Source organism: Antrostomus carolinensis, unplaced genomic scaffold, assembly GCF_000700745.2.
Source record: "Antrostomus carolinensis isolate BGI_N321 unplaced genomic scaffold, ASM70074v2 scaffold7400, whole genome shotgun sequence".
NCBI classification, from domain to species: domain Eukaryota; kingdom Metazoa; phylum Chordata; class Aves; order Caprimulgiformes; family Caprimulgidae; genus Antrostomus; species Antrostomus carolinensis.
This window is the reverse complement of record NW_010287651.1, coordinates 23,973-41,660: the sequence shown is the minus strand read 5'-3', so window position 1 is coordinate 41,660 and position 17,688 is coordinate 23,973. Positions and strand designations below refer to the sequence as shown.

The 17,688-nt window shown below is 35.1% G+C and overlaps 1 protein-coding gene across 1 annotated transcript in view; it reads right to left on the bottom strand.

The window, feature by feature from the left end:
* The window catches only part of ITGBL1 (integrin subunit beta like 1), a gene marked incomplete at its 3' end in the record, with an annotated part of 57,794 nt that extends 40,924 nt beyond the window's left edge, over window positions 1-16,870 (bottom strand). Inside the window, exons 1-5 of the mRNA XM_010163635.1 lie at window positions 16,729-16,870; window positions 14,615-14,737; window positions 10,979-11,119; window positions 8,123-8,263; window positions 3,686-3,832 (exon numbers count right to left, since the gene is read on the bottom strand). Of these exons, the coding sequence (XP_010161937.1) occupies window positions 3,686-3,832; window positions 8,123-8,263; window positions 10,979-11,119; window positions 14,615-14,737; window positions 16,729-16,768 (592 nt within the window). The remainder of the gene's footprint in view (window positions 1-3,685; window positions 3,833-8,122; window positions 8,264-10,978; window positions 11,120-14,614; window positions 14,738-16,728) is intronic.
* Between the last annotated feature and the right edge of the window lie 818 nt (window positions 16,871-17,688).

The window sequence follows — 17,688 nt, the reverse complement described above, 5'->3', positions numbered from 1 at the left end:
AAAGTAATTTTTGGAAAGTACCTCACGATAGTGCATTTTAATTCCGAAAATTTTCATCCGATCCTTCTGTCCCATTACATATGACAGGAACTACTGAAGGTAAAGACAGCCTGATTGATGTAACTGAAAGGATTTATATTTCCTTTGACTTTGTAACATCATTTGAGAACACAGACACTCTCACTTGCTGCTCAGCATGTCAATATAAAGCCTCCTCTCTCCTTCGCCTACTGAAACAGCTAAGAAATATAAGACCATGGTGAAATATATTTTTGGCAGCATCTCTGCTCTCCCTACATTCTGACCAGCACCCATGAAACAGTTTGTTATTCTTGTGAATAACTGGGGAAAATCAGGAAAGGAATTACAGTCTGGAATAAAAGTTGACTGCTCCATCTGCTCTCAGGTGAGTGAAATGCAGATTGAGAAACCACAGTTTATACCATTTTATACATAGATTCTTCATAACATCCTTTTAATTCTCTAAATTTTTTAATACAACTTTTATGTACCCCTGATACATTAAACACTTTTCTTAAAAAAAAAATAAAAGCTTTCTTTCACTGTTAATTTTTTTCCTATAGCATTTTTTTTCTTGCTGAGGTTACATGACATAATTAAGGAACCTGGGATTCTCAAAACCTAGGTGGCACATGGCATTCTCTTAGTTTGCATTGCTGATGCTTTCTCAATTTCTACCTATGTAGAAATGTAATTTCCCTTAAAGGTAACTCATAAAAATTTGGGTACATTTACAGAAAAGACACAGCACGTAATATGAAAATTTAATATTACAAACATATTGGGTCATTGAATTATTTTTTAAAAAAGTAAGATTAGCCTAACATTCTCTTTTCCATTACCCGTAAAAACAAAGTATAAGGTATAAAGTAAGCACATGACCAAAATTAAGTTCAAAGAAGGAAGCTTTTGGTCCCTCAGACTGATTGAAAATTTTTGAAGAGTATCATTTTGCCATGATTTTTGTGCTAATATTATAAAATTTTGTTAAGTGAAACAAAGTGTATGTGTGTGTATATATATATATACACACGAAAATATCCAAATCCCAAATCTTTTTTTATAAGGAATGTAGAAGATTTGTGGACTTGGATTTGTGGGGTTTTTTTGCCCTATTCTTTGTTTACTGGTTCACTTTAATTATTATTGGAAGTTTTAAAGACTGAAGCTGAATCATCAGGAGTTTTATAGTCTTTCATATCAGAAAGTTTTGCAAAATGCAAAAAAAACCTAAAAATGGCCAGCCAAGGCTTTGAAGGACTATTTCTTCAAAGCTTCCTCAGGCAGAATGGATTTTTTTAAATTTTTTTTTTTTACTACTATGTAAGTGAAAGATAATCACATTTTAAAATCATACTTAACATTTCAACAAGAAAATAACATCTATGAAACATAGTTTTTGTTAATCTTGGGAACAGAGTATCACAACTGAAGTTTCAAAACTCCTCTACCTGAAAATCTGAGCATATGTCAGAATTTAGACAGAGACTATAGAAAGAGACTATGAATTCTAACAATTCAACATTTTTCTTGGCTATCTATATGGCATTAAAAATCCTAAGAACGCTTTGTCTTTCAATGTGTTTATCCAAGAGCATAAAAGTGATTGCAAAAGAGTATGTTAGCTGTCATAAATGTCGTTGACTAACTAGAAACAAAACCAACAGATTAATAGAAAACATTCTTCAAGAAAACACAATACATTGCATAGTCATGAAGCCATAGAATCAAAGAATTATATAATGGTTTGGGTTGGAAGGGATCTTCAAAGATCATCCAGTCCAACCGCTATGCAATGAGCAGGGACATCTTCAGCTAGATCAGGTTGCTCAGAGCCCCATCCAACTTGACCTTGAACACTTCTAATATTCGGGCATCCACAAATTCCCTGGACAACCTGTACAAGTGTCTCACTATCCTCATCATAAAACAGTTCTTATATAGGATCTAAATCTATCCTCTCTTAGTTTAAAACCATTACCCCTTGTCCTATCAAAACAGGCCCTATGTCTGTCCCCATCTTTCTTGTAGGCCCCCTTTAAGTATTGAAAGGCCGCAATAAGGTCTCACTGGAGCATTCTCTTCTCCAGGCTGAACAACCCCAACTCTCTCAGCCTTCTTTCATAGGAGAGGTGTTCCATCCCTCTGATCATTTTTGTGGCCCTCCTCTGGACCTGCTCCAACAGGTCCATGTCTTTCAGTCATTAATACTGAAATCTTTGAACTCAGTCTTCTCACTATACTTAATAAAACTTTTCAAAATTTAAAATATAAATAGAACAAAATTTTCCATAACTTAAGACTATATTTTTATTCAAATTAAACTTGTTTTATGACTGTCATTCTTTTCTCTGCCATCTGACTCTCATAGTGCACAATGCAATTAAATCCTAGCACTGACTCCAAATTCTCAACGTACAAAACTCGTAGCAAAGCAGCTGAGGGAAGAGACATTCAGCATCCAATGAGAACAGGAAAAGAGTAAGCAAGTATTTAAAAATAAAAATTAAAATAAATCAAATATCAACACTCCTTTCTTTTAGTTATAGTTCTTGCAGTCATGAACAATAAAATGCAATCAATTTTCTACAGATGCCCATGTTTCACCTAACTTGTAGCCAAAAATTCCTTTGATAATTTTTAGCAAGAAAAGAGAGATGTAATTCACTGGAGAACTGTAGCTTAACTAAGAAAAAGGCAAGCAACAATCTGATATGACAGTTATTTTAAGATAAAGCTAATGCTGCATTTGCTAAGTTACTAGATGCTACACATTTACAGGGGGAGAAAAATACAGTTACAACAGTGCTAACCTGGATGTACAGTTTACAGTTTTTGACTATGTTAGATAGCATTAATGAAAGAAGAAATTGCAAATGGAATGACATCTAGGGTCAAATGCAATAATTCAAGAGCAGCTTTGGACCTTTCCCAGCAAATACTTAAGTGGGCAGAATTCATAACTTCAATTACCAGTTATAGCAAAAACCTGTGTCATATTTACTTTTCTCTCCTCTCTCTGCAGAAAACCACATTTCACACAGTGACAGACAAAAATTAGCAGGTGTTCTCCTTCTGAGAAAAGTTTCCTTTTGCTTGCAATGTGTATTTCAATTGTATGTATGACAGTATATTTTTTTAGTCAAAGCTTTTGAGAAGGCTCCAGTGTTACAAGGAAATGCTTTCAAATGAAAAGACACTGATTAACTAGCGAGCTGCACCGAAGAACAACTGCATTTTAGAATTCGGTCCTGCACTTAGTAGGGCAGGTTCTTAGGCAGTGTAAATCCGAACAGCTCTTACCACAACAGTGTCACAACATTTTAAACAGGCTGAAAATCTCATACATAGAATAGGTTCATATTTTTAATGTATTTTTAGTAAAGACTCAATCGCAACAATTTTCAAAGCATCCTTGAAAACCTCCAAAACAAATGTTGAGATAGTAAAATAAAATACAAAGCAGTAGATGTCATGAAAAATAGATGACCTTTGTATTCTTCTCCTGACTTCTCATAACTCATAAGTTATGCAGGCATGATTCATGCACAGTAAGCCAAGAAATTTCACATTTTTCAATACTAGTAATGCTGGATGTCTGTAAAAATTATTTTAATGGCAGTATATTTTAAGGGCATAAAAATTCTTCCAGAAATAGGCTTACCTCTTCCAGAGCAAGGCAAATTAGAATTTCCTTGGCATTTCTTAGCACTTTCCTCAACTGACAATGGACAAGAACGTGGATGTTCACACTTCTTCCCAGTCCATCCTTCTTTACAGTCACACCTTCCACAATTACACTGTCCGTGACCTTTACAATGAATATAATTAAAGATCAGCCTCTATACTGATGATAGCTATTAAAACCTCATGATTAGATGAACTTTATCAAAGTTATGGTTTCATTAAATAATCAGACTGGCAAAAATAATCAATTCACTATATTTACTGGTTGGGTTTTTTTTTGTTTTTTTTTTTTTTTTCTGAAAATAGCACTGGTCTGTTATTCCATTTGAGCCATATTTCCTTTTAATTTTTTTTTTTCTTAAGGGATGTTTTGCCTCTTGGCACACATTCCTCATGAGAAAGGGTGGAATAGAGGTTACAAATACACATTTCACCACTGTCTGGAAAAGCAGGGCTGTCATAAGGCAATATTTCATTTACCTTTATGTTCTTCTTTTTCTCTCACGGTTGCAGCATATTCTCTGAGTAATATATCAGCATCAACATACTTGCAATCACTAGAGACAAGCAATGTCACTCCAATTCCAAGACTCAAACCAGTACCTTCTACTAAATAGTGATGTACAAATAATAAAATACTGGATATAATCAATTATTTCAATAGGGCAGTTGGATGTGGTTTTGGTATCGCATTAGGTAACTTGACTCTTCCTGACCATGTCTGAATGTAGTAACATAAACGCAATTTTCACTGTGCAAGTTGAGGTGAGGAAAAGCAACTGAACACCACAGATTTTCTGGAAAGTTTATTTAAAACTATGTGAGAGCCAGGAAGTTAGGGGTGAATTCCTCCTGAGAACTTAACCTGGAAAGTCATCCAAACAATTTGTTTCCTCTATATGAACACTAACATATCCAGACCAAGAAAAACTAAGCTAATTGGCCAGTTCCCTTCATCATGAGTGCAATGCTCTTTGCATAAAGCTGTGGGATTCTGGCAATACAAAATGGTCTTTGCACTGAATGAGGAAAGCTTGAGCATCAGCAAAAATATTCCTTGCCACAAAATCAAATATTTATTTTCATGAGCTCTGGCAGCAGGTTAGATCTCCTCTCACAATTTTCACATAGTCATCATTCACTGGACACAGGACCCCAAAGCATTGCTATGATGTCCATCTGTATATCAAGATTCTACTTGAAAACAATAGTAACACAGATTTTATATCTCTTTTGAACGTACTTGCATTTTACGACTTATATTATATTTCTAAAATATATGCATTTATCAGTTCCCAAGCAGAAAATGGGAGGAAGCAGGCATTTTATGAGTTATCAGAGTAGTTCCCAGAATACAAGTTGGCTTAATTTCACAAAAAGCACTTTTCCTTACATTAGTTATTTGTTTTCCTTGGAAAGTATTGAAGACTTCCTCTTGTTTAGAGGGTAGATTGATATTAGGAAGAAATTCTTTACTTTGAGGATGGTGAAGCAGTGGAACAGGTTGCCCAGAGAAGCTGTGGATGCCTCATCACTGGAATTGTTCAAAGTCAGGCTGGATGGGGCTTTGAACAACCTAATCTAGTTGAAGATGTTCCTGTTCACTGCAGAGGGGTTGGACTACATGATCTTTAAGGTCCCTTCCACCCCAAACCATTCCATTATTCTATGATTCTGTCCCTTGCTTTCAAGTGTGCATGCTGACACGTTGCAAATTGGGCATATGTATGTTCCCTGATCCAGATAGATACTTAGGAGAGGACGGTGTTCTTACATATAATATTTTCTTTGCTAAAACCACTGCAAAGGAGCTAAAGAGATTTTTGAATGTAGGAATTTTATTATGGAAGCTTTTTTTCTTTCTATGCCAAATCATGAAAGCTATTCCTCCTTTAAATGAAAACAAAAAAAATGCTTTAATGTTGCAAGCACCTCTGAAAGAAAATCATTCAGTAGCATACTGAACAGCACTTCAAATGTTAAAAGAAGGCATCCGGTTGCCAATATGAGGTACTGCAAATTGACAGTCACCCCAAGCCATATGAAGCTTCTGGAGGGAGCTGCTGTTGTGTGATGTTAAATCCTCACAGCAGAGCTGTCAATTCCTGTCATTTGTAGTTTAGGATATAAACATAGTATTTCATCCAGCTACAGTAAAACTCTTTACATGTAAACATGATTTCCTATCATTTCAATCTGCTACTCAAGACAATGTGATTTCCTGTCTCTATCTATTAGGCAGAACAGACAGGAAAAGTTTTCTATAATCAGCTTTGTTTGATGTAGGTTTTAAGGGACCTGGATTATTTTCACAAATCTGACTAATCCCATTTGAAGTAATCTTAAATCAATTTACAAATTATTGTGAGAAAAATTAGGATATCTTGCAGATACACCTAATGCATGCACACTTCGTGCACTAAGTAAATTTATTTCACATAAACAAATTAAAAATCTGTCCAATTACAATTCTGCTAGTAAATCTTGGACTTAATTTCAGGTTTTTTCTGTCTAACTTTCTGTCTACCAGAATAAACCAAAATTAATACTTCTGCATCTTGCCCATTTCTGAAACAGGACTAAACAGCAAGACTATAAGACATGGTTCACACTGTTTCATATGAAAATGGAGAGTTTTGCACTATTTATTTGAGGAATGCATACTTGGATGGCCAGCTAAAGCTACATTAGGCTTTTCTAAAACATGAGAAAAACAACTAATACTAATATTTTTGCTGATTAGACAGAAAAAATAAGCTATACTTCAACATGAGTTTTAGTTACATCAAGGAAGCCATGAGTAACTCCTTTTGTATCTCTCGTAAGCTTTGCTCATTTACAGTTCGGTGTGTGTACAAAGAACACTGTACCAGTCCTTAATCCAATGTCAAGTGGCAATATCTTCCCCCCAACTCCTTTGTAGCTGTCCGTACTTTCTTACACTCTGCTTTCTTACAACCATTACCATGCTGGGCAGCAGCAGCAATGGCAATAATGTCTGGGAAAGAGGGAGTTCAAACCCTATTTCAGCGATGCAGCATTAGCTGTAGATGCCACAGGTTTGCTTTAATCCCAGTTTGAAACCACCGTGTTCACCCTTAACTACAGAACACACCTATGATGTTGTTTTTCAGCTTTGTATTCCTTAGCTGTTGCTGACATTTTGATCAGTACCTGAGTGCTAAAAACATACTCAGCAACACAATAATACATTAAAAAATTGACAACATTCAAAAGTCAATCCTCCTGCTACTCTCATGACTGCAGTTCTGCATCCTTCCAGCTTATTAATTAAATAAACCTATATAACATTTTTAGGTGGCTGAAAGAGTAGTAAGCAAATTAATTCACTGAAGGTTTTTAGAAATGCTTCTTTCTTTTTTCTCATTTTATTAGCTACTGATTCATCATTTATTAAAAAGAAACCTCAATAGTTGAGAAATTTTTCACCTTTATAACAGGCAAAGAAGAGGCTAAGAATTTTATGTATCATGTTTGTTTCAGCCTTCCCTCCCTATTACAGCCAACTCCTATGATCTTTCTACAAGGAATTCTCTCAATCTAGTAGTAGTAGGAGAATATACCACATCATTATTTTTCTTGATGTGACTGCATTCTTCCTATTATTAATTAGGCCAGATCAGATTTCTACAGGATGTATTACAGCTGACAAACTTTAATCTGTTAAATCCCCTTGAATCTATTCTCATTTGTTTTTGCAAAGTTCCTGTGTGTACAAATTGTGCGCTGTGTATTGAACAACGCCCTTCTCTCCTGCCCAGTATTAGCATCTTTATCAGTAACTATACAAAAGTGCCTAAGATGTACAGTCAGTGATGTGTAGCTGGACCACACATTCATATTTTCCAAATATCGATGCTCTACTTTTTCTCAGGTCAACTGTTTTTCTCAGGGTAAGAGTTTTCATTAACTCATTAATTCAGTTTGGCTTTCATTTCTTTCTCTCGCTTGTCCTCTGCCTGCCATATAACATGAAATAACAAAATTTGATTTAATACAATTTCAAATTTAAATTTCCCCAAGGAAGGATATATATATTTAAAAAGTTTCAACCATTCCCCAATTTATGTTAGGTTACACTGAAGACAAGAGTATTAGAAAGGAGATGGGCACCTGAAAGTATTTCACATTTACAGAATTTTGTTGAAAGGGATAAAAAAAAAAATCATGTTTTAAGAAAAGTTTAGAACTGGAAACTTTTTTTTTTCTTTTTACAGAATTGCCTTTTAGTTTAAAAAGCCCACTCCTAAAAAAAAAACCAAAAACATCTAAAGCTTGGTATATTTTAAGCTAGGAAAATAACAATTCGAGCACTAAGCAAGAGCAAGATCAGACCAATTGGATGCTTTTGTTATAAAATTACACACAAGTTCCTTTTATATATATTTCTTACCTGAACAGAAGTCATCAGAATATCTATCATACACTGCTTTGCAGTTTCTTTCATCACACTCACAAGTATCTCCATGAATATCTCCCCAGTCACCAGTTGGGTCCACATCATGGCACGTGCATTCCCCACATACACATGTGCCTAGGGGAAAAAAACAAAACCAAAACAAAAAAAAACCCAACACAGAGACAGAGATAGAAGATTAACTGAGCAATTTAGAGTAATAGTCGTTTGATTACAGGAATTTACACTTGTGAATTTTGTGCTTTCACAGGAGTGCAGTTTCAAAGCTGCAAGCATTAATCATGAGTGTATGCTCATTTTCTATGATTTAAAACCTTCCATGGTTATTCAGTAGTAATACTTTATACAAATAAGTTGGCTTCCTGTTCAAGTTTCTTTTTGCTGTTGAGCCTTGTTAGGAACCAATAGAAAAATGTAGTGCATAGAGCAGTTGTAAATCTTTGACATCAACAGTAATTTGCCCTGACATTAATGACAATAAAAATCAATGCTGTTTAAATTACTTGGGCTTTGGCACAGTGGATAATTAGTGATTATTAAAGCATAAACATTTAAACTAGAAGGGAATCCAAATTCTAATCCAGCAGAAAATGTCTAGGAGGTCATTCTTTACCTAAGAAGAACATCAGAATAGATCTACATGAAAATGGTCCTTTTCCACTTTTCCCAAGTCAATATTCAGGGCCACACACAGTTATTTACAATAAGAAGGGAAATATGAAATATGACAGAGATACTAATTTGGCACAACCTTAGTGATATACACAGAACATGCATTCTACTTGCTTAGGAAAAATCAGAACAATAAAAGACAGTTTCTTTATTCAGAAATTCAAATATGCTTCAGGGTCGTACACTCACTACTTCTTCTGAGATGCCAACAGGCACAAAGCAGCAGCCTAACCTTACAGGTGCATGCAGTTCATTTCCTGAAGAGTAGCCTCACCTTCTGCTAATCCACCAAAGCCTTTGTCTTCTTACTCAGTTTACACTGAACAATATTTGAGGACAATGGGGTGGTTAAAGAACACCTATAGATTTGGGCACATTCTCTAAAGAGAAGGTCTATACAACTGTGCATGCATGACAGTTACATGAAGCAGGAAGAACTGCTGCCCTGTTTAGTGCTAAAGCCACCAAGACGGCCCTCAAGAAATTTTTACCTAATTTTTTATTTTTTCACAATTCAGTGACATTACTGAAGGAAAAGAAAAAACAAACAAACAAACAAACAAAAACCCAGCAACAACAACCAAACAAAAAATCCAGAAAATGAGGAAATGCCTCTGGAGAGTGATTAATCCTCCCAGAAACAACTTCAAAGTGAATTTGGATCAGCTGTCCTGGATATTGGAATGCAAAACGTCATCTCACCAAAGTTTAAAAAATCTAAAGGTTCACATCTGGTCTCAACTGGTTGACTAGACAGTTGGTGGAAAGATACAGACAATTTATCCATCTTAGCACTGAAGGAGGCTGGACAGCAAGGTTAGCCTTGATATTTAATTTTTAGAAGGCTCAAGACTGACAAGATAAATTGCACCTGTATCACAAGATGTATAAATACAGAAAACTGGGTAAATAGGACTAAAGAGAGTAGAAATACTGTGTTGGAAAGCAACTTTCTGTAGTCAAAAGCCTACAAAATGTTTATGTGGATAAAATCATAAACACATGAAAGGCTGTAAGTATAGAAGTATGCCATGAATATACCTTTTTATAGGAGATTGTGGCTACTCAGAACAGCAGCTACACTATTTATCCTCATTTCCTCCAATTACAATGTAAATTTAAATAAATACTTGCCATTAGAATTTAATATTTTAACAAAAAATTGCTTTGACAAGAAATTCTTTGACAAGAAATTACTTTCTCAGTGCAAAGAAAGCATCTGATCCGAAGCCACCTCAATATTTTTTATTTCCAGAATTACAGAAATTTTTTTACTGTTAAAGTCCCAAGACTAAATGAGTCTACATGATCTCTGCATTTGAGTCAATCTTTCAATTTCCTCACAATTAAGAGAAGAGAGTTCTGTAAATGCTCTTAGGATAATTAGATGTTCACACTATAGCAGGTTTTGTCAGTAGAGATGTTTTTTTAAGAGAGATTCCTATGTGATTTGCGCTTATGTTCTACTGTAATTATTCTGGTCTATTGCCAAAAAAATAATTTTTTAACCCTTTGTTCAATGAAGTCAAAGATAGCAGTAAGTGAAAAGTAACATTATTTTGTACTTCTTTCTCCAAAATGGTAAAAATAGACAGAGTATAAGGTAAAACCCCCTGTTATTAGAAATATTGTGTGAAGTTTACCTTTCCAGCTCTGTATACATCCCACAGCATTGTTACTGAACACTTCTTAGTTGTTTTGTCAGGTTGCAGTGGAAACTTTAAGTGTTGTGTTTTCATTTTTTCTATTCAATTGTGGGTCTTTGGTCTTCTTTAAGAGTGAAATGACATACAGTCCTGTTGGCCTTACAGCACCAATCCATTCAAAGTCAAAATTCTGTAAAGATTTTAGTTTGCAAAGCAAGTCTCTCACAAAAGCAGATGTACTAACAAACTATCCTGCTTAGTCTTGCCACAAAAAAGAAGGATGAGAACAACTTGGGTCAGCTTAATCCAAAAATGGGTGTAGATTTGTGTAAGCTTACACTTAAACATAGGTACCTACCCACTCACTTGGAAATGTGTATCCAGATTTGAAATAAGTGAGAATAAACTAGAAACTATCAGCAAACACAATCTATATTCTACTGCACAAGATGCATATTGTAAAATAAAAGCGAGATATATAAATATGCATAGAAGGAACGTGCAAATGACACACCTCTGTTGCTGCAGATTTTGCCATCTGGAGATGTGCATCTTTTCTTGATCTCCCAGGGGGTGATGTCACACTGGAATTCACATTTATCTCCATGCCAACCAGCCTCACAGTAACAGTTTCCACAGTAACACTTTCCATGGCCTTAACCCAAAACAAATTTTATACAGTGAGAAAGGGAGAAGTTTTTAAAAGGCATTAACAATTTAACTGTTTTGATCTTTTCTTTAAAAAACTTTTAGTGCTAGGCTCAGAATAGAATCAATTTATAGACAGTACCTGCCTACATAAAATAAACCAAAGGATATTTGAATTATACTTTTCCCTGAGTCTATTTTAGAACATGTTTTCATTTAATCACAGATTAAAACTAACCAATAAACACTAAGAAAATAACATCAGTATTTTTATATTTGTAAGCTTAATTTTTGAAAATTCAGAGGTAAATTTGGAAGGCAGTACATGTAATAGTTAAAATTTAAGCACAGCTTTAAATGTTAAGATAGGACACGCTTGTCCACCATACTTGACGTGTCTGAGAAAGCATTAAGCATTGACTCCTCAGATAATTCCATCAAAGGGGCCTTGATTTACTACAAACTATCTACATTTTATATGGCTTCCCTTCATACATGTTAAGAAGATTTTTGAACATGGATAAACCAGTTCATGAAAGAATTTGTAAAATGAACCTTGTAGATGTTCATTGAACAAATCACACATCCCCAAAAAGATCCACTAAGGTACTTCTGCCATGTGCTTCAATGACACAAAGCATTTCAATTAAGTAGCTGCAACTCACTAATCTTAAAGCCAGAAGTTAGTTCTTTACTAGAAGGATCAAGTTAGAATCTTGTCCTTTTTTCCCTTTAGGTACGTTAAGCTTAGTAGACCTGGTCATCTCTGTCACAGTCTGGTCAATTTATATCCTTAACTATCAAGAATGCAAATTTAGATCTATGGAATACCATTTTTTCCTGTTTTTTACAATTACACATGAAATTTTCATTACAATCGTTTGGTTACATGTCAAAAAATAACAGAAGATAAAAATAGTGTCTTACTTAGCTAACTAAACAACAAAGACAGTCTAAAATAATGCTTATTACCAAAAAGTTGCTCTTGCACAGTGGACAAGAAATAAAGGGAATAATGGTGAAGGAGTAAATTAATATTTGCAGATTAAAACATCACTACTTCATTCTTCAGTCACACTTGTATAGTCCTCAAATAAATATGAATTAAGCGATACATTTTGCTACTACTCTTGCTCTTGATTGAAGACAAAATTATTGCATTAGAGCAAAAAAGCCTTAGATAAAAAAGATCAGGATCAGAATTTAATTTTCTAGAAACCATGATACTTTATTAAAAATAAACTGCAACTTGATTCCAAAGTTTAGGTAACCTTAAATAAAAAGTGATACATTCAAGTGAGTGATCAGAATCCAACTGAGGCTGGAAAAGCTTGGTAAGTCTTTGTTACTCTGCCCTACCTAAGAAATTATTTGCTTAAAAAGCACGGTCCCCTTGTGCAAAGATTAAAATGTATGTTATCCACAGCTAAGCATGGCATTGTACGCTTTTCCAGGATAATATCCCAGCTCACAGCTGCAGGCTTTAGAAACATGTTTGTAAATAGAAGCATTTGTTTTTTCATTAGTTTGATCCTTCTGAGTTGGCTTTCTTTGAAGACAATTAAAATATTCAAGACCTGTCTATACCTTCAAGGGCAATAAAGGGTACGTAGCAACTAAGTAGGTGCTACTCAAACTGTGAAAGTACAACAGGCATTGATTAGGTTCACTCTATCTGTGGAGAGTATCCAGGGGCCATTGCTAGCTAAGCAGAACTGGTTTGGAATGCTGTTTTTTTATAACTTCATAAATAAACCTAAATGATTCCTGTGGTGGAAATCCTGTGGAAGGAAAAATGGCATAGAGAGTATTAGAGGAGATATCAGCATGGGAGACAGATAACCAGATAGGGATGTGGGGTCTGATTTTCTGAGATAAAATTATGTATCCTTGACCTTCAGTTCATATGCTGTCCATTTTTTCTGCATAAGGTCTGGTTCAACATACGGTTATGTACTATAGAGGTTTGTTAGCAAGCAAAGCAAAATCTAATACTCATAACCTGCTTGCATAAACTTTTCAGCTCACAACAACCTAACAAGGTCAAGCACACCTTTAGTTTATACCTTATATTTACTTCAGAAGACTCCAAACGTCACATAAGGTATCAGGGCTTTTACACTGATGAATCAGAGGACTTAGAGACTTGAATCTACTGACACTTTTTTCTCATTTTATATCAGCATACTTTGATTTCTGCATACACATAAAGCTAGTTTTTTGCAGAGATGCATCTGGTTTGTTTTTGAATATGATACCACTGGATGAAGCAAGGGGAAATAAAAGCTAAGAAAAACCTAACAATATAAACCAGCAGCAACACGTGGGGGAAATAAATCTAACAGCAGAAGAAGAATTTACTTGAACTAAATAAATGGTAAATTTTTATCATATTTGGTACCATATGTAATGGTTACAAGCAAATAAATATAAATTGAATCATTGGCACATAAAAAATATTGCCCTCCACTCATTTTATTTTAGGCAATTACTGGAAATACTGTACTCTGCTCCTGGATTTGGACTTCAGAGGACCATTCTGTTTACCCTCATTTAAAATTCCTACCTAATCTTATGCAAAAAAAAAAAAGTTATTTTTGCCTTCAAAGGCACTTAAATAAATATAATTTATTTTGTTCTCTGTGTAAGGATAAAGATAGATAAAGCTATTTTACACAAGTACTGCCTCTTTTTATTCACACAAGCACTATTATGAGAGCATGGATAGTCTAAGAGTAATTCTGCACCATCCTGTATGCACAGAGCCACAGTATGCATGTATATAACTGAAAAATATTTGTATCACCTTCTGCTCAAGGACAAGCCTCCCTAGTAATACAGGCAACAGCATTTATAATGCTATAAATTATGTGTATTGCACAGTATTTAATTGCCAGGTTCCTATCTTATAATGAAATGAAAGCACAGTTTGAATTTTGGTTGCTTTTCTATCTATCAGCAGAATTCACTCCATCTTATTCTCTTGCTTTTCCTATCACAGATGATTTTCTTCATCCATTCCTTTCCCTTTTTATCTCCTGATTTGCTTCTAAGTTCTCATCATACATTTATTCTTGTTCTTCTTAATTTTTGCTTCTTTGACAAAATTCTTAATAATCTTTTTTTTTTGTTTGGTTGGTTTTTTTAATATGTCCTCCATCTTGCTCTCATCTGTGCCACAAAGTATTCACATTTCTTGTATTCTACCAAAGGCAGACAGACTAAGCTATGAATTACCTTAGTGAATTACCTTGTATAATCCTCTTTGCAATTCTTCCAAAAAGAGGAGGATGCCAGAGGATTTATTCATTTTTTTAACCTCCTGCTTAGCTCATTTTTGCATATGAAATTCCCACTTACATTTTGCAAGCTAAATTCTTGCAAATATAGTTACTAAGTCATATATTCAGTAGAGACATTTTGTAGGCTCATACAATTAAATGATTTTATAACAGCCTGTATTATTCTTGACCATTCTTCTTTTACACACTAAAATACATACCTGTACAAATCTCTTCCGTCTCATCATCTATGCATTCTCTGTCATCACATTCACAAAATTTACCATAGACCAGTCCATTTCCTTCTGAGTTTGTACATTTACACCTGCCACACTGACATGTGCCTGTAAACATTTAAGACAGTACTTAATGACTGAAGTTTATGGAAAGAGTTTCATTAGTCCATCAGAGACAGTGCATATTTTATTGCTGAAAAGGCTGAAATCTAAAGAACATCCAGTCAAAGAAAGACAGACACAGAAACAATCCCTATCAACAAAAAGTCTAATCCTAGCTGCAAATAGATATAACATTCAAGTGGTTCATTTTTAATAAGGAACACCATATTTTCCTAAGTAAAATTCACTCCTATACTTGTCTGTCTGACTTCATACAACTGAGGTATGAAGTCAGCTTTGGAAATTATATCTTCTGCCTAATGGAAGGAGAAAATTTAACTTAGTCATCTCAAGAATTAATCCTGGTTTTATCCAGTTCCACAGCCATGTTACATGAAAGTAACAGGGCACGGCTACTGAGGACCTGAAAATATGCCTGCCTAAATTCACAGTTCCTTTGCACTCTAGTCTCTAGTCCCTTTTCTACAGCTGTCAACTGGGGATTAAGATTTTAGAAGTATAGCCTTGTCGAAAAAGACAGAAATCAAAAGAAGAAAACACTGTTGAGGAACATCTGCATGAAGACCTTATGATTAGATGTCAGGAAAAAAGGACTCAAGTTAGAAAGCAATTACCACAGCAATACATTAATTACACAACAGATGAGCTAATTGCAGATAAATACATTCATAGCATTATTAAACAAACCATAAGTATTATAATAGCATATCAACAATTTTACTGCAAAATGCATGTTTTTCCAGTGGCATTGATATCCACATTAGAAGTTTATTTCATTTGTTTGAAGAATTGTATGAATATCTTGTTATTTCAGGACTTGACGTAATCTAACTTTAAGCTTTTAGGGCTCATTTTCCTTCAGTTTCAGGGTAATGTCTTAGAAAAGAGTAGACCTTGCAAAAACATTAAGAGCTATAATAAAGACTCTTGATGATTTGTCACAAATAAGATGGGTTTTACCCATGTCAGATCAGTGAGTGGTTTGAGAGCACAGGTCTGCCTGAGATTCTCCCTCAATGTAAGTACCCCCAAGGACTCCCAAATGCTTTGGAAGTGTAGAGCTGTTTTTTCTCACAATATAAAACACAACAGAAAACTTTCTGACATAAAGAAAGGCCAAAGCACTCAGGTGATGCAAAGGATGGAAATGGGTTCGTACAGAGATCTCTCTTCTATTACCTCTGGTCTGGTTGCATGTTTGCTACTTGGTCTTTTGAGTAGGTTGGCCCTTCACCTCAGTGGCTGCCTTTCCATGAACTACCCTCCCAAACAGAAAAAGTTTGTCTTCACAGTACCACATAGAATCACTAAGGTTGGAAAAGACCTCTAAGATCATCCAGTCCAACCATCAACTCATCACCACTAAACCATACCCCTGAGTGCTACATCTACATGTTTCTTGAACACCTCCAGGGATGGTGACTCCATCACTTCCATGGACAGCCTGTTCCAATGTCTGACCACTCTTTTGGAGAATAATTTTTTTTTTTTTTTAATTATCCAACCTGAACCTCCCCTGGTGTAACTTGAGGCCACTACCTCTTGTCCTATCGCTGGTTACATGGGAGAAGAGACCAACGCCACCTTGCTACACCCTCCTTTCAGGTAGTTGTAGAGAGCTATAAGGTCTCCCCTGAGCACAAAAACACAAACACAAAAAAAATGACATCACTCTCTGTGTTAATGCTATTACCATAACCTTTTGATGGGCAAAATACATGACATAGATGAAGTTTGATCAACCTAAAATAGCTATGGATAAAATAGAGTACTAAAGTAGGCATTCTGAATCAGTGCACATCATAGGCACAGGAAAAGGCCTGTAGGAAAATTAAGCATTTTAGTATACATACAGTTATTTCTCAGGCTCTGGAAACATACTCTACAAAATTCCTAATTAGAAAATAAATTACAGTGATTCTCAAGATAACGCAGGGAGAACATCAAGCCATCAAAAGCAACAAAAGACATCCTACCTGCACCAGAACAGATGATATCTTGAGAATTCTTGCACATTTCATTGCTTTTCTTCCGTGTAAGATTGCAAGTAGTTGGATACTGACAAGCTTCACCATACCAGCCTTCATCACATTTGCACTTCCCACAGTCACACTTCCCATGGCCTAGCAATGGAAGGAAATTGTGTGTCAAGTCCTTTTTTCAATTCAGAAAGTGGTATTTTCTAATCCAGTTTTTAAAATAGATTCCACCAATTATAGCTTTAAATGAACATGATTAACAGATTCATTTAGCACAGTTCATATGCAGTTAAAAATAGAAATGAATAAATATGATCTTAAATACAAGGAGACACCTGAAATCACCATGACTTTGAAATCTAATGTATGTAATTTTGATAGGCCTACATATGAATCCTTATTTTAAGAAGGAATACAGAACTAAAACATCCTGTATGAACAACAGGCTTTCTTACTACTTTAATCTCTTTCTCATTCCAATATTTGTCTACTCTTAACTACTATTAACACAACAAAACTCCAAGTGCAGACATACCATTCACTTCCTTGGCCAGATGTAGGCAAAGAAAACTAGAAATTGTTGCCTGAGAACACAGGATTAACTATTATGGTACAAACCCTGAAAAGGAGCATGGAGAGGGCCAGCTACAGCAGTAGGCAGTAACTCTCTCATGCAGCAGAAGCTGCAGCTCCTACCTCTACTGAAAGGTGCAAATCCTTCTTCCTGAAGCCTTCTCTGGCTACTGGTTCCTCTAGCCCTCTCCCTGGGGTGCTGCTGCAAAACTGAATTTTCTTTTTAAATATTGACACAATATTGGCAATATAGTATACTTTGATACTCATATGACTATATTTACTTATGATCATTTACTAAGTGTGAAGTATCTTAAAGAACCAATGCAGCTGCTCAGTCTATTAGGACATGACATGGTAGCCTTCAATCAATCAGTTGAATAG